We start from the raw sequence: 24,653 nt of genomic DNA, 5'->3' as shown, positions 1-24,653 counted from the left end.
CAATAGGTATTTATGCTGCTGTTGTGTGCTGGGTGTGTCATCTGTTGAATTTGATTTGATTTTTGGGAGAATTCCCGAGAATTGGTTGGCTGGGATGCAAACCCTAGTAGTTCTCTAAGGTTGGGGCGAAACCCCTGACCTTAGCCTATCAAGTTTTTCTTTCAAAATGTGTTTTTTGATCTGGAAATTTCAATTATAACCTAATTCAGGTCTTTTGCAAGAGCCGATCATCATATCAGGGAGTTTTGGGAAGGAGTGATCAATTGGTGCAGGCTGCAGGTCATCTATTTTGCCCAGTTGGGCAATCATTTTGTCAGTTTGTACAGATGGTTTCAAAATGTTTTCTTGTATATGTTTGGTTGAATTTGTGGTTAGATTTGGAAAGTAGGTTAATATTAGGTGTTGCAATATCCTTGTGGTGCCTGTGGAAATACAGTTTTTAGAGTTCAGATTCATGTTTTTTGAATCTAACATCAGGAGGACAATTTTCTATGTTGTACTAGAAAAACAATATTATTTCTTTTACCTGAAAATTTTTAGTGTGTGTTACTCACAAATTTTTATTTCCCTAATATATATATCTTGACTTCTAAATCTAAATGAAATAGTGTGACAGATGCGCTAGCCATAGATTGCGAGATGGTTGGGGTTGGCAGTGATGGTAGCAGAAATGCACTTGCAAGGGTTACCTTGGTATGTGCTTACTCTTTGTGAATGCATTGAAATTCACACGTGTATACTCTATTGTTCACTACATGATTGACAAATCTTCCAAATTCTATGTTCTGTTTAGAATCAAATTGATGGTATCGTTGATTGAAATAATCTATATAATATATTTTTTGTCAATAATATATATCATTTTGGAAGGGTTGGGATGATAGTAATGACTTATTGGAGAATGTTGCTAATAATTTATTAAAATAAAGTTAAAATGCATATTTGTCTTTAGTCATTTTCTTTTACTCCCAAAGCAATGCATTTTGGTTTAGAAAACACTCACATCAAAAAATGCACCACCACGAGTGATTATAGTAATCTATTTTCCATATTGTTTATCAATATACCATTTTGGAAGGGTTGGGATGATGGTAATGGCTACTCACTCATTGTAGCATGTTGATTGTAATTAATTGAATTAAAGTTAAAATGCATATTTATCTTTAGTCGTTTTCTTCAACTCCCAAAGCAATGGAATTTGGTTTAGAAAACACTTACATTAATAATTGCACCACCACAAGTGATTATGTTGGGCCTTGTAAGTTTGTACACTCTATATTTTTTTATATCTTCACTGAATAATTGTTGGATTGTTCAAAAGTTTATGATCTTTGAATCCTCTGCATTTCAACTATTCCGTATCAAAACATTTGAGTCTTTCCTATCAGAAATCTTCACACAAAAATCTGCAGGCATGCAATGAGCCCTGTAGTAAATATGGTGGCAATAAAAATGGAGAGCCAAAAAGTGTGAATACAATCATCAAAAATATTGTACTTGCTAAATTTTGAATATAAACAGAGGTAGTAAGTTCTTTTTCCGTGTTAACTTTGTGTGATGTATTGGAGTTTGCAGCTGTCAACTAATGAGGTTAGTTGGTTCGTAGATGTCTATTTAGTTTAATTTTTGATAAAATAAATACTTGAAATAATGCATAGATAGAGTAGTAAAAATATATCTTTATTTACATGTGAAAGTTATTATAGAAGTAGACCAAAGATGATCAGCTAAGTACCAAATTGCTTTCCTTGATTACACAGTCTATTGAAAGAATTTGATGGTTGCCTAGCAAAACACAACTATTTACCAATTGATTGCTATAACTACTTGAAAGTCAACAGACAATCAATACATTGTTGGATAACAAGAATATTATCAAAACATAATAAAGACATTGTAAACTAACTATGCCATCCCTCCCTAAAGAAAAGTTGTCTTCCAGATGTCACAGAAAACAAGTAATCATGTAATAATAAGGTTTTCCAAATTTGTGACAACCTTGTAGAGGAAGGAGGACTTTGGTGTTGTTGTTTCCCAATAGTAGCAAAAATAGCCTCATCATAACCTAATCTTTCCACAATTAATGAATGTTCTATGAAGAAAGAGGAGTGAAGATCTTTAATGCTTGTTTCAGCTAGAAGTAGAAAGAAAAACTGATGCAGACAACCTGAACGTATAGGAGCATAAGTAGAACTGACATACGTAAAATGCAGGCCAGTGTATGGAGAATGCATTCACTAGTGACCACATAATTTAATGAAGTGTGGCTGAGGAACAAACAAATATGGAACCCAATTTGATTGCACACTAGATTCTGCAAATGCTTCACTTAATGGATGGTTGAACCTAAACAGTACTACGGGCACTTAAGATATGTCATCATTAAGACAATTTACTTAAAATATATCCAAATCTGAAATTTTTTGTTTAATATTCCCATAGCCATTTCACCAACTTTCACCCAATTCACCAACTTTATTTTTACAAATAGTATACACCGAGGAAGAACTAATTGTAAAATGTTGTAGAGTGGCAATAAAAGAACTACCTACTGCTTTAGTAGGACTTGTTGATGTGTTTTTTACGCACATGCGAACATAGAATAAAATACCATAAGTATCTTATCCTCTCTTGAACAAAATCTCTCGGATGCTGAAGATTTGCTTAAGGATTATTCGAGAAGATTCCAAGGTTCACGAATGTAGGGTCACTACGTGTGGATAAGCTTAGTTGGTTTGATGTGATTATGCTGGAATCACAAGGGGACTTACATTCGAATGCCCGAATGCTTGATTTGCTGGAACTTAAGTCCTATCTACTCAATTGGAAGATAAAAAATAGCAAAAGAGGTAGGGTTTGAGAGAGTCTATTCTAAGACCTAGAATGTAAGAATATGGATGAATGACTATATGGAATCCTACCAAGCTAGGTCTCACCATCAACTTAAACAATTTGACACAATCTTAGTGCAATCTTCTAAGGACGTTTCAAAGATGTTCGAACCAATACCGCCAAACATTGATCACCATTCAAGCTAATTCATAAACAATGAGTGTAGGATGATTCGAGGTTAAGCTTATGTTATTCTAGTTGACCACACAAGGCACACTCACAATCAGTAAGAGGCTAGTGGTATGGACTAAGCGGATTCCTCATGAATACATTCAACAACTTCTTTCATTTAATCTAATTTATTTATTATCTGACATGAGGATCCAACAAGAAACCATGCACATTGTAAAGAAACAACTCACTTCACCATAACTTCAATGAAAATAGAGTTCATTTACAACTTAGGCAACAATTTCTGCCTTCTCCTCCTACTTTATTCTAACTTCTATTCTATGCTCTTTAGACTATCTATTGACTATTGACTACCGCTATTAGCTATTCTCCATCTATTAACTATTTGCTATTAACTATTACAAATGAAGAGCTTGAGCCTTTTATAGCGCTCTCAATACAATTCAATGACTCAGATCAATTTGAGATCAATGGCCAGGATTTTACAATGAAAACCCTAATTAGGGTTTGTTACAACAAACTCTCCTTAGCCAATGAGAAAATGACATTCAATGAATGTGGACCAATAGATGTCAGTGGCAGGTACATTGGAGTTTGTGCCATCATGGAGGAATCAAATGCATTGTATTTGGACATGCTGATGTGGAACTTCTTTGATTGGTGGAGATAATGACTGTGATGACAACTAGGATTCCACCTCAACTTGCACTTGTAGAGTTGACTTGTCACCATGAAGAGATGTTGAGAGATATCTCTTGATACTCAACATTATCTAGCTCACTCAAAGTAGTGGTGATGGGACATATTGAGGGAATTGAGTCCTTCACTTGCTTGCCTTGGAGTTTGTATAACTTCTCCTCAACATTTCTTTGATCTCTTCATGCCTCCAGGGTGTGGAGAGAATCGATATTCTTCTTAGGTATTTTGTGCTTGTAAATGAAGCCTTCCCTTTGCATGCTGGTGTAGATCTTGCTCTTGTATTAGTAAATGTTTCTTGTGTAGTCATCTACTTGTGCTTGTTCATGAAATCTCCTTGAGGATACTTTCCTTGGAACTTGATATTGATATTGACATTCTTTCCTTGAGGTCTTTTATCCAATCTTCTTCCAATGTTTCTTCATCTCCTGCAAAACAAATAAGCAAGCATCAAATACATATGATACCTCCTAGTTTGATGTAATTATGTAATTTCATGTGATTTGCAGGTTTAACAAGAGCATCTATAGAAGGGGTCACTCCTTGGTTGAAGCAAATTTGTTGTCTTCTTGATGAGTTTGCTTCTTCTTTTCTGACTTTGCTGTCACCAATGATGAATTTTGCCTTCCAATCAATTCTAGACTTCGACTTTGTTGCTGTCTCTTTATTCAATTCGCCTTGCTAATGACTGAATTTTCCTTCTTTGAATGTACTTCGCTGTCTTTAAAACTGAATTTTGCTGACTGTTGGATGAATTCGCTTAACTTGCTTACAAAATTCGCTGATGGAAGAGATGATGCTTTGATTTGATGTTAGAATAATCCTCTGAACTCCCTTATATATGTGGCCTAGGGTATAAAGTTTAAACATGCCTTTTAGGATACAAGGCCAACTTGATTGAGTGAAAATGAAAATGTGAATTATCCTTCCTAATGCTGGCCGACTTGGTAAACCACGCTCCCCCTTCCATCAGTTCAATTTTTTGAATTAGTCTTGGTGCCTAAAATGCTTGCTTTGAGGAATTTCGCTTAGGATCTCATGTAAGGTACATGCACTTCACTCTATGTCCTTGCTAGGGACAAGACCTATATGATCAAACTCGCTCACTGACCTCTGAAAGGACAAGACATAAATAAGGTTTTCGCTCTCTGTCCTTCCTAAGGACAGGGCCCATAATGTTTGAATTCGCTCTTGGACCAAGGTAAGGACAAGAATTAAGTTAAAAATTTTGCTCACCAACCCTCCTAAGGACAAGGCTTCAAAGTGCAGCTCGCTCACCGTCCCTTCGAAGGACAAGGACAAGATAGGTGAATTTGCTTTATGACCTTAGGGAGGACGAGACTCAAAGACGAAGTTCGCTCTTGACCCTTAATGAGGTACATCACTTTAGTGAACTTCTCGCCCTAAGACCTTGGCCAGGACATGAATTAGGTTGAGAAATTCAAGGACACCATTCAAACAACCAAGGCTTGTGCTTGCAACAAGAAGTATGATTAGATAACACAAGAAACCTAGGCATGATACAAAGGAGTCCTTCTATTTACCTATCATGCTCAACTCACTTGATTTTCTTAGTTCCTCATTTCAATCATAACCCTGCAAACAAGATACTCCTTTGTTGCCTTGAAGATGTTTGATTGAATGCTCAATTGCGATTGAATAGATGTGGATCTTGAAGGACTTGTTTTTGCAAATGAAAGAGGGAGTTATATTTATATACAACTTACTCCTTTTCAAGGTTAATTTTCAATTAAGGCCAACATTGGGGAGCACTTTCCATTTTCCATCTTCTTGCAAAGCCAACCATTATGATTTCAAATTTGGGGCCAAAATGCTTGGATAGGGGCGCTAGACACCCTATTCCTGTATTTTTGGGCTAGAAAAAGGACTTTGAGTAGGGGATTGCATTTGAGCTTCCAGAAATGGTCTTGAAATTGGGCACAATCAGTCATAAATTAGTATCATGAGGCACAACCACCAACGTGGGTCCAAAATGTGTGAGATTTTGAAGGGATGCAATTTATGACATTACATGCCCTATCCATGGCCTCATAAATATATCTGATTGGGTTTTGATCTCCATCTACCAGATAGAGAACTCTAACCAAGGGTTCTAAAACCTACAATGTACAAATACAAAAAGATTAAAGTTACAAATGTATAATGAAAGATTTAAATTAAAACAAATAAACTATTCAATTTGAATTTAAATTTTAATTTTTGAAGTTACCTTCACAATCTTTGTAGCTCTTTGTGCAAAAATGTTGTCAAAGAAAATTCTTGCAACCCTCTCTCTTTTAGGCTTCTTTGAATAAGATGAGTCTAGCCATGCTTGACTCACAAAGATTTGTTTTAAAGTAGTCAATGAACCAGTAATCCTTTGCAACATTAGGAAAACTGTTGCAAACCTTGCAACACCTGATCTTACCAACTCCTTCCCTTGGGTGTGATCTCTCATCAAGTTAAGAACCCAAGGCTCATTGTAGATAAATTTTGTGATGCTTCTTGCATCATCTACAACTCATGTCACCCAATCAGGCTTGCCTATGTCCTCCAAAAGAAAGCAATGTGCTGTTCAAGGTGATAAAAAAAGTGTCCTATGCTTGTCTTGGAGCAATCTCCTAGCTGTGACATATGCTGTTGCATTATCAGTTATGATTTAGACCACCTTTTCTATGCCCACCTCCATGACAACTTCCTCCAACACTAGAGACAATGTTTCTATGTTTTTGACTTTGTTGGAGGCATCTATCGACTTCAAAAAAATAACTTCACCTTGTGAGGCTATCAAAAAATTAATAATGGTGCAGGTTTTCCTGTCCGTCTTCCACTACAACCATTGCCCTTAAGCGTAATTTGGACATCTCTAGATTTTGGACAAAAATAACTTCACCTTTTGAGGCTGTCAAAAAATCAATAACGGTGCAGTATTTCCTGTCCGTCTACCCATCTTAAAGAAGGGTGCAACCATATTCTTTTCATTCCTTATTTGGTTCTTCCACTACAACCCTTGCTCTTTCACTTAATTTGGCCATCTCTGGATTTTGGACTTGCCTTTTGATATCAATGACAATAACTCAACATGAACGTATTTATACTGTAATATTAACAAAATTATTATAATGTACTCAAATTTAATGTAATATTGTTTTATTTTTTATGGGTTTATTATTTATATGTAAAAAAATCAAATTTATGTGGTGGATTTAATCACATTTTTTTTCAAACTTCCCTTGCCGAACTTCATCCAGATTTTATTGGTTGCCAAACACAAACTCAAACTCGAATCTTGTGACATAGGTCATAACCATAGTCATGAAAGCAAATATAATTGCCTGTTGAATATCATAGGAACAACAATCTTTATCTGATCATTATTTCCAGTGGAAGTTGCATTAGAAATTGCCCTATATGTTTCTCTCTTCACCTTAATTTCATAATTAGCCAAGAGTGATAAAAGTGGCAGTAAAATAGTTGTTATGTACAGCTTTGTAAATATGAGTTTTGGAAGGAAATAGAAATTTGAATATAGGAGTTACTACATATTATTTTCTCATCTGCCATGGATAGTCAAGTGTCATTAATGCTACATTCAGAGATAGTCTAGTGTCATTAATTTACCTAAATTCCCAATGATAATTTACTGTTGAAAAGAAGGCATCTGGCAGATGATGCTGCCACTTGCCACAAACTGCTTGTAAAATAGACACTATTTTGTAACTTCTGGGGAATGTTCAAGTGGAGCGATGACATAAACCACAAAGGCACTTGTCTGTAATGCAAGTCAAATATTCACATCCTTCTACCTGTCCTCATAACACCTATTTCTCTTCCAACTCACCCTCTACTGAAAAGCTTATTCCTTGCCTCATTTTGATATTTGCATATCACTGAAGATCAGAGGAAGCATATACACATTAAATATGATCATGTGATATAGCATAAAGGAAGTGAAGACTGAGCTGGTTTCATCAACTGCACTGATCACAGGATATTTCCAAAAAAGGGATGCTTGAAAACATTTTGTAAGATGCAATGGGTAGACATGAAGCCAAATGAGCTCACCTTTTCAGGTGCTCCCATTGCATGTTCTGACTTAGCATTTGCAGGACCAGGCAAGCAGGTTTTTGTCCATGTCATTTAAACTGGATGCAATGGACATGCTTTTGTTAGCAGAACCCTTATTGATATGTATTCCTAATGTAGACACAGAGAGGAGACACACAAAATGTTTGGCAGATTGCCAGAGCTTAATGTAGTAGTATACAAGTATAGACAACAGTTATTGTAGGTTATGCCCAAAATGGGGTGAGGCAAAGGGGCTTTTCAATTGTTTGCATGAATGCAAAACCAGCTATGAAACCAAATCACGTAACACTGGTTGGTGTTCTGTTTGCATGTAGCCATGTAGGTCTGGTCGATGAAGGTTATCATCACTTCAAATTCATGAGTAAAGATTATGGTATTTTACCAATTACGCCTGCATGGTAGATATTCTCAGCCACGCAGAACACCTTGAAGAGGGAAATAGCTTATCATGGAAATGCCATTTCAAGCATGCGCTTTGCTTTGGCAAATCTTGCTTGGTGATTGCAGAGGTCATGGTGATATGGAGCCTGACAAATGTACAGCAGAACACAGTTTTGAGTTGGAATCCTACGATGGGCCTGCATATGTATTGCTGTCAAATATCTACTCAGTGGCTGGAAAGTGGAGTGAGGCAGCACACGAGGAAAATGATGAAAAAATGGAACTGTTATAACTTTTTAAAACTTGCAGCAAACTCAGAAATTATCAAACATAGAGATAAGAAGATAGCAGCATAACACACAACAGGAACACGAAATATATCCCGTGGAAAACCCTTTCGGGTAAAAAACCATGGTACAAAGATCTTTTCAATATCTTAAATTGGGCACCAACCCAGATTACAAAAGCTTCAAGAGGGCACCAACCCTCAATTCAGCACCAACTGAGAATCAGCACTTGATGGACACTTATGAGAGCACCAAGTCTCCTACAAAAGAAATGTTTTTAAGGAATTTTCTTCAGCACTTATACAAATCCTTCAAACTTTCTGTTGTGTATGTGCTGAAGTTACAGAACAGGTCATATAAATTTTCAGATATATTCTATCTTAACAGATTGACATAGAGAATTAATTTCCAGCTCTTCGCTCATTCTATTTTTCATCTGACCAAAAGAACAAAAAAATATATAAGATACAGTTCACCTAGCATAAATACTCAGCACTACCTCTCTACAGAATACGTTTTGCAGTTTTTATTGCTTCAGAAAGACGTGGCCATATGAGCTCGACCTCTTCACAAAATAGAACCACTACTTCTGATAGACGTTATTCACCCCAGTATTTACTCCAGAAATATTTATGGCATCACCCTCAAACAAAATCGACTTCTTCAGCCTTATTAATCCTGCACACCTGTATTTACTTCAGCCCGAAAAACTGAAATCGAATCAAAGCCACAAGGATAGAGTAGTCAAACGTGGCCAAAATAGAAGAAAGCTGAGAAAATTTTCCTTTCAAAAAAACGATATAGAAAACGGAGGAATAACTTCCAACTCGACTCCAGCCGCCTAACACATGCAGTCAAACCACTAAACAATTTTTTTGTGTGTCAAAACAGCTTCCACAAAAATCCACACATAATTCCCTTTATGGCGTCAAACTCTATTCTGAAAAGTCATGGTCATTAAACACGACTCCATTGTGGAACTAAATACACCAAGCATAAGTTAATCATTCTGAATCGACCCAAAAAGAATCCACTACTTACACATAAAAGTCACCTAGATTTAAAAAAAAAATTCTCCCATGATTCTGCCATAACAGAGAGTGATAAATACGACTACTCCAAGGAAAATACCACCACATGAGTTCAACACAAACGCCTCACTTCATTCATTCGTCTGCACACCACAACCCTGCCAGGAACATATTCACGAACCCACTACACACTCCCACGGGCATCAGAAATAATAATACTCTAGCAGCATAGTGGCCCCATGACTTCAAACATATATCGCCCAGTTTTATTATCAGCAGCCACGCACAGCACATCAATAATGCAGCCTTGAAGATGCCATGCACACAACATACTGATTTTTGGCAGAGAAAAGATAACGCATATAGAATATTAAATTTCATACCCAAACTAAAACCAAAAAAAAAATCCAATGCAGCTCTTAAAAAAAATCGAACCAAAGGAGAGGTGGGGCCGAGTAATTTTAAAATTGAGGTGGCATATAAGTTTACTTTGCTGTAGCTGCTAACATGATGATATGACAAGGAGAGCTGAAGTGGCACAAGCTGCTGACAAGAACATACTTTTCCAGCAAGTATGCACACACAGAGGTCAAACAGCTCAAGCTGGTTAAGCTGCTCAAGCAGCTCAATTAAATTACAAAAAGAAACTGACATCAATGACTAAAAAACTTTTACATTCCTTACCTGTTAGAATATTTAATCTTTATTTGGCTTAGGTTTATTTGTATTTAGTTTAGGATATTCCTTTGGAATTCCTACATGTAATTTGTCCTATAGTACATGTGTGAGGACAAGTCATTTCTTTTATTTTCCTTTATTAAGGAATATTAGATTTCCTCCATAAGAGGATATGGACACATGGCACACACATTTTATGAATGGTGGCATTCATAGATTTGGGAGTTACTTTGTAACTCTTCTCCTCATCTCTATTTAAGAGATGTCTCCTCTCTCATTTCTTCTTAATGACAATATTGTAAAGAGCTTCTTGCTCTCTCTCTCTCTCATTTTAGGCATTGCCTCATTCATAATATCAAAGGGGTTTTTCTTTGCTTTTCCCCTTTCAAAAGTTCTTGTGCCTCCTTCACATTTGGGTGATTGCTCCAAGGTTTTTGCATTTCTCTTGGTAACATTTACTTCATCAATAAACTTACTTGGATTTCATTTTTCTTTCCTTGCTCTTTTATTTCCTTTCATGGTATCAGAGCAGGTTTCTAATCCTTGTTTTAAGTTGACATTGATGAAGGTTACCATTCTGTTGAGCTTGAGCTAGGATGAGTCAGTGGATGCTCCAGGTCAGGGTCTCTTTGAAGGTCTTCCTTAGGTCAAATTGATGAGTGATGAAAGTTCTAAACATTGAAATGGTGTGAAGTTGACCTATTTATCTTTTTGGGGACGCCTTGGACAAGTCTGGACTTGGAAATTTGATGAAAAGGTCAAAATTTGAGCTTAAAATGTGGATTTTGCTCTTGACCCTTCCAAAGGGTCTAGAGCGAATTTCTCTTTCCTGGTCCTAACTGGCATAGGAAACCTTGTCCTTATGGCGTAGTGAAGCGAAAATTGTTGTGTAAGACAAAGTCAAGTGACAGAGGGTAAGGAATTTGAGCATAAATGTGAATTTTGCTCTTGACCCTTCCAAAGGGTCCAAAGCGAAATTTCCCAAGGACTTGAGATTTCACCTAAGTCATTGGTTGGTTGGATTGATTTGCAAGGATATGGAAGGAAATGCATCAAAAGTTAAGTCTAAAGGCGAAGTCAAGTCAAATTCAAGGTGAATTAAGCCTAGAATAGGAATTTCGCTCCTGACCCTTCCAAAGGGTCCAGAGCGAATTCTTCCATAAGACATTTTACCTTGCCCCAAACTAAGAACTAACTCATTCCCAGACATTATTGAAGGCAAAGCATTTGTTTGGATAAGGAAATGTGGGAGATGAAGTCAAGATTTGAGCCTAAGGGTGAATTTCGCTCCCGACCCTTCCAAAGGGTCCAGAGCGAAATTCTTGTAGGATCCTATTTCCTCACAAAATCTTGAAGTAAAACGCCAGTTTGAGAGCAAATTGACTTGATCATGATGGAGAAAGGTTTGAGAAGTTAGATCCAAGGCAAAAACGGGAGGAAAGAAGTAAGAAATGAGCTCAATCATGAATTTCGCTCCTAACCCTTCCAAAAGGTCCAGAGCGAAATTCCCATAACCTCTATGTTCCTCCTTGTTATGGCCAAGTTTTTTGACTTCTAAGGCATGGTTGGAAAGACTTTGATGTGTTCTTGCCTTTGAAAGGTGGATTGAGGCAATGGAGTGGTGAAAATCAACTCAAAATAGGAATTTCGCTCCTGACCCTTCCAAAGGGTCCAGAGCAAAATCTTCAACTTGACCCTTTATTTTGCCTAAGACATTGAAAAGACCTTGTTTTGAGCTAAGTGGATGGCAAATTCACTTGATTGTGGTGAGGAGAGATGGGTTTGATCAAATTTGAAGGTGAATTGAATGGAAGAAGTGTGAAATCAACCTAAAACTTGAATTTCGCTCCTGACCCTTCCAAAGGGTCCAAAGCAAAATTCTCCATAGACATCATTTTCTTCCTTGTTTAGACCAAAATCCTTGTTCCTTGGACATAGTGGGGGCAAATTGACATGTTTTTGCCTTTTGAAGTGATTGAAAGCGAAAGAAATGAAGGATTTTGTCCAAAAATATGAATTTCGCTCCTGACCCTTCCAAAGGGTCCAGAGTGAAATTCTTCAAAGCACCTATTTTCTCCTTGGGTAAGGTCAAAACCTTGGTTCCTATGATGTGATTGAGGGTGGAGTGATGTATTCTTGCCTTTTGAGGTGGATTGAAGTTAAGGAAATGAAGGATCAAGTCTAAAACTTGAATTTCGCTCCTGACCCTTCCAAAGGGTCCAAAGCGAAATTCTCAAAATATCCTTTTCTTCCAATTTTGTGTTAAGCCAAACATTGATGAAGGTGAATTGGACTTAAGGATGGACATAGGCATGCATTTGAATGGGTTGTGAGTCCAAATAGTAAGGATTTTGAGTTGAAACTTGAATTTCGCTCCTGACCCTTCCAAAGGGTCCAGAGCGAAATTCTAAATAGGTCCTGTCCTTGGCCATGGTCTGGAGCGAATTTCTCCTTTCAGGTTTTCTTGAGGGTCAAACAAGTATTACCTTCATGAGAGAGGGATCCAAAGGTGAGAATCAAGGGAAAATGAAGTAAGAAGGATAGAGCTAAGTGAAGGAAAACAAGCAAAGTATGAATTTCGCTCCTGACCCTTCCAAAGGGTCCAGAGCGAAATTCTCAAAATCACCTAATTTGCTCATGATGGAGGCTAAGATATGAATTCCTAGGCATTGGTGGAGCGAAGATTAATATATTTTTGCCTTGTGATGCAATTTGGAGCAAGGAAGGGATGGAATTGTGTCTTAATCATGAATTTCGCTCCTGACCCTGATGTCAATTTCAAAGTGTTTTTTTTTGGCAAGAATTCAGGCTATCTTAGGATTTTGCTCTAGACCCTTTGGAAGGGTCTAGAGCAAAATCCTAAGATAGCCTGAATTCTTGCCAAAAAAAAACACTTTGAAATTGACATCACTTAAAGGGCTAGTTGTGAGATCATGATGGGAGAAGGTTTGAAGGTTAAGTTCAAAATTGTGAAATGTTGAAAATGAGGTCTAATTGAGTAAAATAGCAAAAATCGCTCCTGACCCTTCCAAAGGGTCCAGAGTGAAATTTCCTATAGGGCCTGTCCCTAGAGAGGATCCTAAGCGAATTCCATTTTGATGCCTTTTTATTAATTATTTAAGGTAAGAAATGCTATGATCGGGATAAATATATCACGTGTACTTAATCATCTTTTGGTTTGTTTTGCAGATGGAAGAGGATCAGGCCAGGACAAGGACTACCTATTCCAGTCCCATCATCATCAAGGACATTCCAAATGCATAAATGAGGACTCAAGGTGTTTTGAAGCGTTGGAAGACTACAAGTGTTTAAGGAGTTGCAAGCTATCTCCAAAACCTTCATTTCGCCACACAAAGGAACCACATGATGATAAAGAAGAATGACCTTACCAACACTTCAAGGCGAGGTATGCTATCGGAGAAAGAAAACTTGACAGTAAGGAAGCCTCATCAAGCACATAGAGAATCAAGGAGTGCATCATTCATCGCATCCAGGACAGAAGAAGATCAACCAAGGCAAGTACCAGACAAGGTGGCGTCCCAGTCATCGTTTCTCTAACCAGATTAGTCCACCTCATCATGTCCAAATTCAATGTACCTGACTCACTGGTGATGGCACAAACTTTGAGGCACCTACCCTTGTTTCCTATTGTTTCTCAAATATTGAATGTAATTTTCTCATTGGCTAAGGAAGTTTGTTATAACAAACCCTAATTAGGGTTTCTATCTTGTAATCCTAGCCATTGATTGTAAATCAATCAGAGCCATTGAAATATAAAGAGCCCTCTATATAAAGCTCTGGCTCTTCATTTGTGAAGGGTTAATAGTTGATTAATAGAGGTTAGAATAGCTAATAGTCAGTTAAATAGAATAGCAATTAGAATAGATTAGGAGAAGGCAGGAAATTGTTGCCTTGATTGTAAATGAACCCCATTTTCATTGAAGATATGGTGAAATATGTCATTTCTTTGCAATATGCATGGTCTCTTGTTGAATTTTCATTTTAGATGGTAAATAATTAGATTGAATGAAGGAAGTTATTGAATGCACTCGCGTGGAATCTGCCTAGTCCAAACCACGAGCCTCTTGCTGATTGTAAGTGCGCACTGCGTAGTCAATTGGCATAGAATGAGCTTAATCGCGAATTGTTACACGTTTATTGTTCATGCATTATCTTGAATGGTGATCAGTGTCTGATGGTGTGCGATTTGAACATATTCGAAGCATCCCTTAGAAGATCGCACTGAGTTGGTGTTGAATTGTTCAGCCTGATGGTGAGATCCAACCCAGTAGGACTCCACCTAGTCGTTCATCCATCTTCTTGCATTCTAGGTCTTAGATTAAATTCTCCAAACCTTGTATCTTTTGCCATTTCTTTATCTTGTAGCTAGTAGATAGGATTCAATTTCCAACAGATTAAATGCTCAGGCAGTCGAACATAAGTCCCCTTGTGATTCCAGCAAAATCACATCACACCAACAGAGCTTATCCACAGGTAGAGACCCTACATACCAGAACCTTGAAGTTGCCCTGATTGATCCTTGGGCGAAATCTTCAGCATTCGGGGAAACTTTGTTCAAGAGAGGATAAGATATCTTGGTATTTTATTCTGTGTTCGCATGTGCATAAAAAACACATCAACAGGGTTCTCCCTGGGTTCTTGCCAGGGAGAACCCGGGGAGAACCAGGACCGGGCAAGAACCAAGATCCGGACCTGTTGACGTGTATTTTGTACACTATCAAACACAGAATAAAATACCCAAGGGTACCTTATCCTCTCTTGAATAAAGTCTCCGAATGCTGAAGATGTCGCGAAAAGGTTCAATCGGGATGACTTCAAGGTTCTTGTATATAGGATCTCTACGTGTGGATAAGCTCTCTGTGGTATGATGTGATTTGCTGGAATCACAAGGGGACTTACACTTGATGACTGAACTTCTGATTTGCTTTGAATATTGCTGGAACACAGGATTTTACTGCCTTAGATTTAAAAAAAAAGGAAAAAAGACTAGGGCGAGAAAAGGATCTAATCCTAACACTAAGAATGTAAGAGCAATGAATGATCTTCGATGAAATTCTAACTAAGTCTTGTTTTGACATCCCAGGACCATCTCCACAAGGTTAGTGCGATCTTCGAAGGAAAGCTATATGATGTTCAAATCATCACTGCAGGCATAGACACCATCAGGCTGATGCATATCAATGAAGAAGCGACAATTGAAGTTAAGCTTAAGCTAAATGATTCCAGTTGACTACACAAGGCAAGTCTGCAATCAACAAACTGCTAGTAGTATGGATATACGAATTTCACCATCAATCAAGCACATTTCTTCCACTCATCTAATAACACGAAATCAAATATGAGAAGTATAGAGACCATGCAAATTGTCGAATCGACCCATAAATTTCACCATTTCTTCAATGAAGTTACAAATCTCTTACAACAACATCTTGGCAACAATCTTTGCCTTCTCTCTCTACTCTACTCTAATTGCTATTCTAATCACCTTCTAACTACTCTCTATTCACTAACTCCTTTCTAACTGCTTTCTATTATCCTTTACAAATGAAGAGCCGAGGCTTATATAGTGCCCTTAATACAATTCGATGGCTGAGATCAATGGCCAAGATTCAACAATGAAAACCCTAATTAGGGTTTGTTACAACCATTACATAACATTTAATGCTCGACCAATGAAATAATTGTATTAATTGGACACATGTCTTCTCTGGAAAAATTGACCAATAGATAGCTGGGGTAGGTATATCGGAGTTTGTGCCACCTCCCATGAGTTAGGTACATTGAATCTGGACATGCTGAGGTGGACCTATCCGACTGCAGAAGTGATGACTGGGATGCCACCTCATTTGACACTTGGTTGATACTCAATTTGGTAATGTTGAGAAGTTAGCCTTAATTAATTCTTCTGGAACTATCTGCTTCTTCAACGAACCCTTTGCTCTAACTTCTTTTGTCTCTGATGTGCAGGATGATGATGTTTGATCGAAGAAGGTCGTCCCTGTCGATGCTAGACTGGAGGAGGTCGTCCTTGATCTGGCTTGATTTTCCAACTCCGGGATCTCCATTTGATGCCTACACAACATTTCACAATTAGTATTATATCTTGAAGTCTAAAAATTAAACTTAAAAGGAAGATTCAAGATTTTAACTAGGAAACTTCATGATAAATCTTGAGTTATCATTTCCTAATTAACCATGTAATACTTAGATTTTTCCAAAAAATGTCTAAAAAAATCAAACCTTGAATAAGGGTGTCAAGATGATTTCGCCATACCTCCTCTTGAGTTTTAAACTCTAAGAAATGATGCAAAAATAGATGAAATTCGCTAGGCAAAATGTAGATCAAAGCCTTCTCTTGAACAAATTGCGCCTCCTCTAGCTTGGAAAAGAATAAACTCCACTAGCCTCTTCAAAAATCTGGAAATTCGCCTTCAAATACCTTCAAAACATCTGGAAATTATCCTCCAATCTAGCAAGAAATTCGCCTCTCCAATAGCCTTCAAGATGAATTTCGCCCTTAAAAGGATGATTGAATGATTTGAATTGTGAAACAAACCCCTTCAATATATAGAGCGCTCACCCCTCTTCCCTCCAAGGCCGACTTGCCAACAAAAGGCTAAGAAAATAAATAAAATTGCAAAAAGGAGAGGCCGACTTGATAAAATAATAAAAAATAAGCCCTCAAGTGCTCCATTTTTAATTTTAATTTCACAAAAATTAATTTTAAATGCCTTCACAATAAAAGTTCGATTTTTCAAGGCTCAAAATTAATTTACTAAATGCCAATGTGTCTTTTATTAAATGCCAAATTAATTTAATTTTTTCAAATATTTCGAAGTTGGCAATTTGGCATCTAATGCAATTTGGAGGATATCAACGTTCAAGTATGGTGAAAATAAAAAAAATGCTACCAACTTCGCCCTGGACCCTTGGAGAGGGACAGGAGCGAACTTTCAATTTTGGCCTTGCATTCCTCATTTTCACGTTCAAAACTTCATCTAGGCATTTAAAATGGCAATTTTAATTGGAGTCTTGAGTTTAATTTCACTTGATTTTTAGAAGGGAAGTGCCTTTAGGACTTTTTCGCCCTGGACCCTCAGAGAGGGACAAGAGCGATTTTGCAAATTGTCATTAAAATTTGTAATCTTTGCATCTCAATTCCACCTCAAGGCATTTTAAACATCATTTCAAACTTGTGTCAAGGCTTAGATTTGTCCAAACTTGAAGAGAAAGGGTGGATATTAGGTTTTTCGCCCTGGTCCCTTGGAGAGGGACAGGAGCGATTTTGTAATTTCAAGCTTATCCGTCCTTTGCTAGCCCTCCAAATTATCTTCAACGGGCAAAACACACCTTCTTCCATTCATTTCAATCACAAAACTTGTTTTGTCCTTGCAAGAAAATTGCACCTTTGGAAAATTGCTCTGGACCTTCAGCAAGGGACAAGAGCGCCTTTTGTCATCTTGGTATATTTCTTTGCTTGTGGACCACTCAAATTATATTCAACGCACAAATCATGTTTTCCTTGATCTCTTCAAATCATAAAATCATTTTGATCTTGCAAAAATAGTGCAAATTTGAAATTCAAGCTCCGGTACTTCAGTGAGGGACAGGGGCAAATTTTGTCTTCTAGGCCAAAATGCTTCACTTTTCACCATGAAATGTCTTGGCTAGGGAAGATTTCATCTTGTTACACGCCATGAATAAGAGTTCAAGTCCAAGAAAGGTCTAAAAATGTGTATATAAAGAAAATCGCTTTGGTCCTTCAGTGAGGGACAGGAGCGAAATTACCCTTCTAGGCAAAACTCCATCATTTCATTGTCTTTAATCAAATCTGGATGCTTTATCACGTTCATTTCGTCCTTCACCATGCCTTTGATGTCTCAATTTAACCAAACAAGGTCAGGAATGATTCCAATAAGCTTTTTCGCCCTGGACCCTTGGTGAGGGATAGGAGCGATTCACCTTGGTCCTCCTGAGAGGGTCAGGAGCGAAATTCGCTCTGGATCCTCAGTGAAGGACAGGAGCGAAATTTGACCTTTTGAACTCTCCGACAGGATAATTTTATGGAATATAACATTTAAGTATAAGAAAGAAGAAGGATAGAAATTCCATATATACTTTCAGGATGTTTGAAAGTGGTTTCAGACCTCCAGGAGTTATATTGCAAAATCTAGTTTTTGGAGGTTTTTCAGTTTCCAGACTTAGTCAAATTTCAGGATCAGGACATTCCAGACTTAGCCAATTTTCAGGATCAGGACTCTCAGGCTTAGCCAAATATCAGGATCAGGACTCTCAGACTTAGCCAAATTTCAGGACCAGGACATCACTCAAGCAGGACTTGCTATCCATGTGATCCCCTTGGCGACACTCAAAATGCAAAGGCTAATGGACAAAACCCTAAAAGACCTTAAAAAAACAAACCCCAAAAAGCAAAAAGCAGGGGTCCCCATTTGCAATGGGGCGATGTGTGAAAACGTCACAACAGGACCCAACCCATTTTGCCAAGAACCGGTATGTTAGTTATTTTTTGAAACAAGCCTTACAAATTTGTCTCCAAAGGAGACTTCACAAATTTGCTCAGATGTAGACTCCGTCACGAATCTACACCTTAGGAAGAATTGGGTTTTCATCCAGCTCTTCTATCGAGCTCCTAAAGGTTTTCGCCTCTAGAAATCATTAAATGTTTATCAATTCCAAAAGCATGCTTTACTTCTCTCAGCCAGCCTCCTTATAAAGAGCTCTAGGAATCATCTAGAAGATTAGGCCGACTTGAATTTTGGAAACTTTATTTAGTAAAGTGACAATAATAATATTTAATTAAGTTAATTAATATTAAGTCATCATTTGAATATTTTATTTATTTTTGACAACTTAATAAAAATCAATTTATTTAATTGTCACTTGAAAATTTCGAACATTATAGGAAAGTTCTCTTTCGCCAACCTATCCATTTATCAAATATGATGGTGTAGCCCTTTCTCTGCCATATTTTTTCTGATCATCAACCTTAAGCTGTGTATTTTTAATATTTATGGCTTCTTTCTAGTAATGGTTCACTCAAATCACTAGCTATTATGAATCTTGAACACTTTACCGACAATTGTAATCATCATTTAACCAACTCTTGGGCTATTTGCACATTAAAGTGTAAATTATTGTAGTACGAATAGTTTGCAGTTGCCATCCTAGTCTCATTGCATTTTTCCTTATTGCAAGAAATATCCTCAAGGGAAGGTTGTGCTCTTGGAACATTGCATGGAATAAAGAAATTGGGTGTTGGTGAAGGACAGCTAGAAATAGAACCTTGAGAAGTCTCACTAGTGGAGGAAAGCGACTAATGAATGTTTGGGGCAACAAAGAATTTGTAGATGAATTAGAACTGATATTCACCTTCGCTGTAATTGCTTTCTTTGTCCTCTGCATTTCCATTTATTCATTTCATTGCTGGGAATTAGAGCGTCTATTTTTCTCATAATCTTTTTGGCAACTTTAACGTATGCCTTCACATCATGTGTAGGTATTTTAGCAAGGTGGTATTTTAATCTATTAATTCCTTTCGTTATGAGAAGCTAGCATACAACAAGCTTGCCTTTTGATAGCACTTGACAAACCATACTTCAATGTACGGTCTTTCTTTCCCTTCATTTGTGTTGTACTTGATATTGCTGATTTTAACATTGAAAAAAAATCAGCAGGGTTTTGAAAAAAACATTATAAAATATTAATCTATATGGATATGTAACATTATGTAAATATTTTTTGTAACATTAGTATCAATATCTATTATACATATGCTATGTTAATAGATATTATAAAATTGACATTATTGATTGCAGGCAAATAAATAATATTAATTATAGAATGTAGGTGTGAGCAGACAATTCTGCTCAAGTGATGTCCCAAAATTTAAGCATAAAAAAGAACCCTTAAAGATTCTGGCTTCGTAAAGTTTTCTTGTGTCCCACACAAATGATGTCATATTTGTTTGAAAATGTGTTTTTTCCTTGTGCCTTAAGTTGACAACAAATTTTGTTATAAAAAAAGCTTTTTTTTTTCGATGTGTTAGGTATGCATTGGGTGCACCTCAGGTGCCTCCCAGGTATGTCTTAGGATATACTGGGGTTACTTAGGATTAGACCTACTTGGGCCGGGTCTTGCACATACAGTAAATTCTCCTGTATTACCATAATCACATAAATAGGAATATTTGATTGCCAATCAGTATTGTAATTACTCAAGTATTGTGATGAAATTATTGAAATAATGATAGTTTACCTTGTATCCCTTTGCTATAACACTATATTTACTTGGATAGTAGATTTACATATATTTTATAATTTTGTTCTGTATGTCAAATATGAATATATTCTAATTCAGTCAGCTGGGTTATAGTTGACATAAGTGATAAATTGAATTCCATTGGCAACTATTTTCATTTGTAACATGCACATATTAACTATGAGTTAAAAAATGAAAATAAAAAGAAGGTTGAATATGATTCAAACAATGGAGAGAAGGGATTCTGTTTCTGATAGAGCAGTTACCTGTTGAAGATTACACTTTTCTGAGACCAATCATTAATAATGGATAATAAAAGTTGCAGACAGATTCCTGTTAATTATCGATTGATCAAATGATTTGATGTATGATGGAGACACTATTGAACATTCAAAGAATATCATTTGATTTGATGTATGATGGACACACTATGAACATCCATAGAATAACATCAATTTTTTTGGGATCACATGCTCTATGGCACATTATTCATTTTGTAAAATAATTACTTGTTTGTGATTTCTTTTGCCCTTTTTGTAGCAACTTTGAGATGTTTGTGAACTTCTATGAAATGTATATGTCAGGTAAATGTGTGGGGAAATGCTGTTTACGATGAATTTGTTCGGCCGCTAGAGTTCGTTACTAACTTCCGCTCAAATATCAGTGGAGTTCGAGCTCATAACCTGAGGAAGGGTTGGTTGATCTGTTTTCTTTCCTTTGCGTTCTAGTTTTTTACATGCCAGTTTCCTATATTTCAGTTAAATATTAGGTCATAGAATTTGTATTATTAATTTTGGTATATGATAATCTATTTTCATTTAATTGATACTGTATTAATTCAGTCCAGTAGTAAGTTAGTCCTCAATATATTTAATTTCATGCCTTGTTTCTTTTCACTTGTGTTGACATATTTATTTGGATGCTTATTGTAGACATTTCCTTCACTGAGTAGATGTCATGATGTGCTTTTCCAAAACCTTAATTGTCGAATCCAATTGTTTCCAAGTTCAGGCTTGCAGTTTTGCAGTTCTAATGATCTCTTGTAAAACTTTTTTGAGATGCTCATCACTGATTAGGAATTAACACAGAAATTGCAAACAGTTTTAATCTGTACTGAAGTGAAGCTTGACTTTATTTGATACTTGAGTTTTTGTGCTTCCAAAAACTATAGCCAGCTAACCTTAGTCAATTTAATTTTGCAGCTGAGGACTTGTGGACTGTTCAGAAAAAAGTATCAGAATTAATTAAAGGCCGGGTTCTCGTAGGCCATGCATTGCACAATGATTTAAAGGTAAAATACAAGCTTTATTGGTTACCATCTGTATCGACTTTGTGATCCTTCTTTCTGTCAGCTTCATTGCTTTCAAATTAATTTGATAGTTAGATTCATATCAATTGCATTTAGTTTAGGTATTGCGATCCTTCTTTCTGGCACCTTTATCACTTTCCAATCAAAGGTAACGGTTTTGATATTTAGATGTATATCAACTGCATTTAGCTGTAGGTATTTTTTTTACAGAATGTTGATTTCCAGATATATTAATTAGAATTATTTCAGATGCACTCTGTTGACGTGTTTTTTATGACAATGTCTAACTTAGAATAAAGTTGCCCAACGGTCACTTTACTCTCTCTTGATCAAAGTACAATTGTATGCTAAGATTGCAATAAGTTCTAACAATTGACTCCAAGGTCCCTATCCGCAATGGACGTGACTCAATTGGCTTGATGTGATATGCTGGTAATCCAAGGGGATTTACGTTTGGATCGTTCTTTCACTTCTTTGCTGTGGCTGAAACTCCATCATCAAATATAGCAATTCTGTGATGCTTTTGCTTAAACTGAAATGAATTGAAAATAAAGGGGAAAGGGTTAGAAGGATCTAAATCTAGTCCTAAGGGCAGTGATATCAAAAGATAATGCTTTAGTGGACAAATTCCAAATAAACCAAGCACTGCTTCGCCAAGTTTAACTACAACTCCGTAAGAACCGGTGCAATCTTCTGAGGATGTTGAAGGATTTTCACATTGAGAAAGTGTATTTGATTACCCAACACGTCGCAATCCAAATGACTATTCACAATCAAACTTAGCACAAATTTGGTGGCTCAAGCTTGTTAGTTTTAGCAATCGGATAAGCAACATAGAACAGAAAATCAGAATGCAAAGTAAATCATACGCATAACACACATGTACCCTGGGAAAACCTCCCTCTTGGAGGTGAAAAACCCAGCAACAACTATCTCAAATTGTATTATATTAACCACAGAGCAGATTTACAATATAGCCTTCTAGGGCACAAGCACAACTTATTTGAGATATGACAATTGGAAGAATCAAATCCTTGTAGCTCAATTTGGCAGCCCAGATTTGAGTTCGCTGTCTTTGTATGAAGTTTACTTAGCCTTGCAAGAGGTTCGCTCAGTTTTGATAGGGTTCACTGGGCTGTAACTCTACTTCACTTGGTGAAGATTGCAGATCAGAACACAAGGGCAGATCGTTGACTAATAGTCGCTCACAGCTGGAAGGGGTTCGTTGACCTCTAGATTATGTTCGCTGATCTTCCAATCAACTTTGCTGACTTCTAATACTGATTCGCTATCCTTTAGATATGGTTGCTGTCTTCTAAATGAGATTCGCTGATCATTGAAGATAATCCGCTGATTACAAAAGGCAATTCGCTACTTGACGAAGATAGAGGATATTCGCTAAATGTGTGTCTTGTGACCTCAAGTCACTTCCTTTATATACATGCCTTTAACCCTTATGCCTAGGTCGGCCTTGGTGCCAAATTACATAGAACCTACCCCAAGTTACAAGTTACATATTCAATAGGTCCCGACCTATTGAATTACAAGTTACACAATAAATAGGTCTTGCCCCATAACCATTATAAGTTACATAAGTTGAGCGCCCAAATAGGGTCTGCCCTTAACATTCACAAGTTACATTGATATCTATTTGGGCCCAGCCCAATTACAAGCTATCCAAATTGGGTCTCAACCCTAAACATTAATCAATTATATCAATACAATTAATTTTAAGGCCAAGGGCCACATTAAAATTAATTACGCTAGGGATTCGACCTAGCTATATTTCAACACTCCCTCTTAGCTAGGGAGGATCCCTTGAATAATCAAGTTACAATGTGACCATGCTTCATGGACTCTTTCCTTGATATTCATCATGCATACCTGCAGAGGATGAATCCTAAGTACATCATGGACTCCTTCCATGATACCCATCATGCATACCCGTAGAGGATGGATCCAGCTTGCATTGCCCGTAGAGGGTGGAAGAGGTATTTCACCTCGACTTCTCCCAGAGAAGAATCCAATGTCACCTTGCATTGCCCGCAGAGGGTGGAAGATGCAACTTAGTGCATCACTGGGACTGAGACTCCCTCTCAGCCAAAGCTGTGTTCTCAACAACTCCAAGTCTCTCTCAAAAGTATTCAAACTTCACACGAGTTAGAGGCTTGGTGAGAACATCTGTAATCTGCTCATCAGTGCTGACATATTTTAGCTAGGTGGCACGCCTCTGTACCATATCACGGATATAGTGATAACGAGTTTCCACATGTTTTGACCTGTCATGAAACATGGGATTAGCAGACATCTTAATACAACTTCGGTTGTCACAATTAATGACAGTGGGTTCCCAAGGTTGTCCAAACAACCCAGCAAGAAGCTTGCGAAGCCGTACTGCTTCTCTTGACGCCACACTTGACACAATGTACTCAGCACTTGCAGTACTTAATGCAACTGAGGACCGTTTCCTGTTGGCCCAGGAGATGACAACAAACCCAAATTGAAACAAATTCCTGAAGTGCTCTTTCTATCGGTCAGAATCAGAGTAACCTTCCAAGGTGATGACAGTGTTGATTGGGTACTTCAACCTGTAGCCAACAATGCCCCGCAAATATCTCAGAATATGCTTGGCTGCAACAAGATGAACATGCTTCGGTTTGTTCATGAACTGGCTGAGGTCACTCACTGCATAACAAATATCCAGTCTAGTGTTAACTAGATACATCAAGGATCCAATCAGCTGTCTGTACTCCGATGGATCTTCAACCATCTTCTCAAGTGAAGGAATGAGCTGAAAGCTTGTATAGGCTCTCGTGTCTATTCCCAAGCTCCCTCTGAAGCATGAAGCATAATAGTTCA

At 37.2% G+C, this 24,653-nt stretch overlaps 1 protein-coding gene across 3 annotated transcripts in view; it reads left to right on the top strand.

The window, feature by feature from the left end:
- Positions 1-24,653, top strand: part of LOC131068816 (uncharacterized) — a 52,208-nt gene that overhangs the window by 13,209 nt on the left and 14,346 nt on the right. For all 3 annotated transcript variants that reach the window (XR_009112071.2, XM_058004089.2, XM_058004088.2), the window contains exons 4-6: positions 609-693; positions 21,070-21,178; positions 21,688-21,776. Coding sequence is in view for 2 of the 3 variants with exons in the window: in XM_058004089.2 (XP_057860072.1) it covers positions 609-693; positions 21,070-21,178; positions 21,688-21,776 (283 nt within the window). In the remaining variant the exon portion in view is untranslated. The remainder of the gene's footprint in view (positions 1-608; positions 694-21,069; positions 21,179-21,687; positions 21,777-24,653) is intronic.

The sequence above is a fragment of the Cryptomeria japonica genome, chromosome 7, assembly GCF_030272615.1.
Source record: "Cryptomeria japonica chromosome 7, Sugi_1.0, whole genome shotgun sequence".
Lineage (NCBI taxonomy): Eukaryota > Viridiplantae > Streptophyta > Pinopsida > Cupressales > Cupressaceae > Cryptomeria > Cryptomeria japonica.
This window is presented reverse-complemented; position numbering and strand designations above follow the sequence as displayed.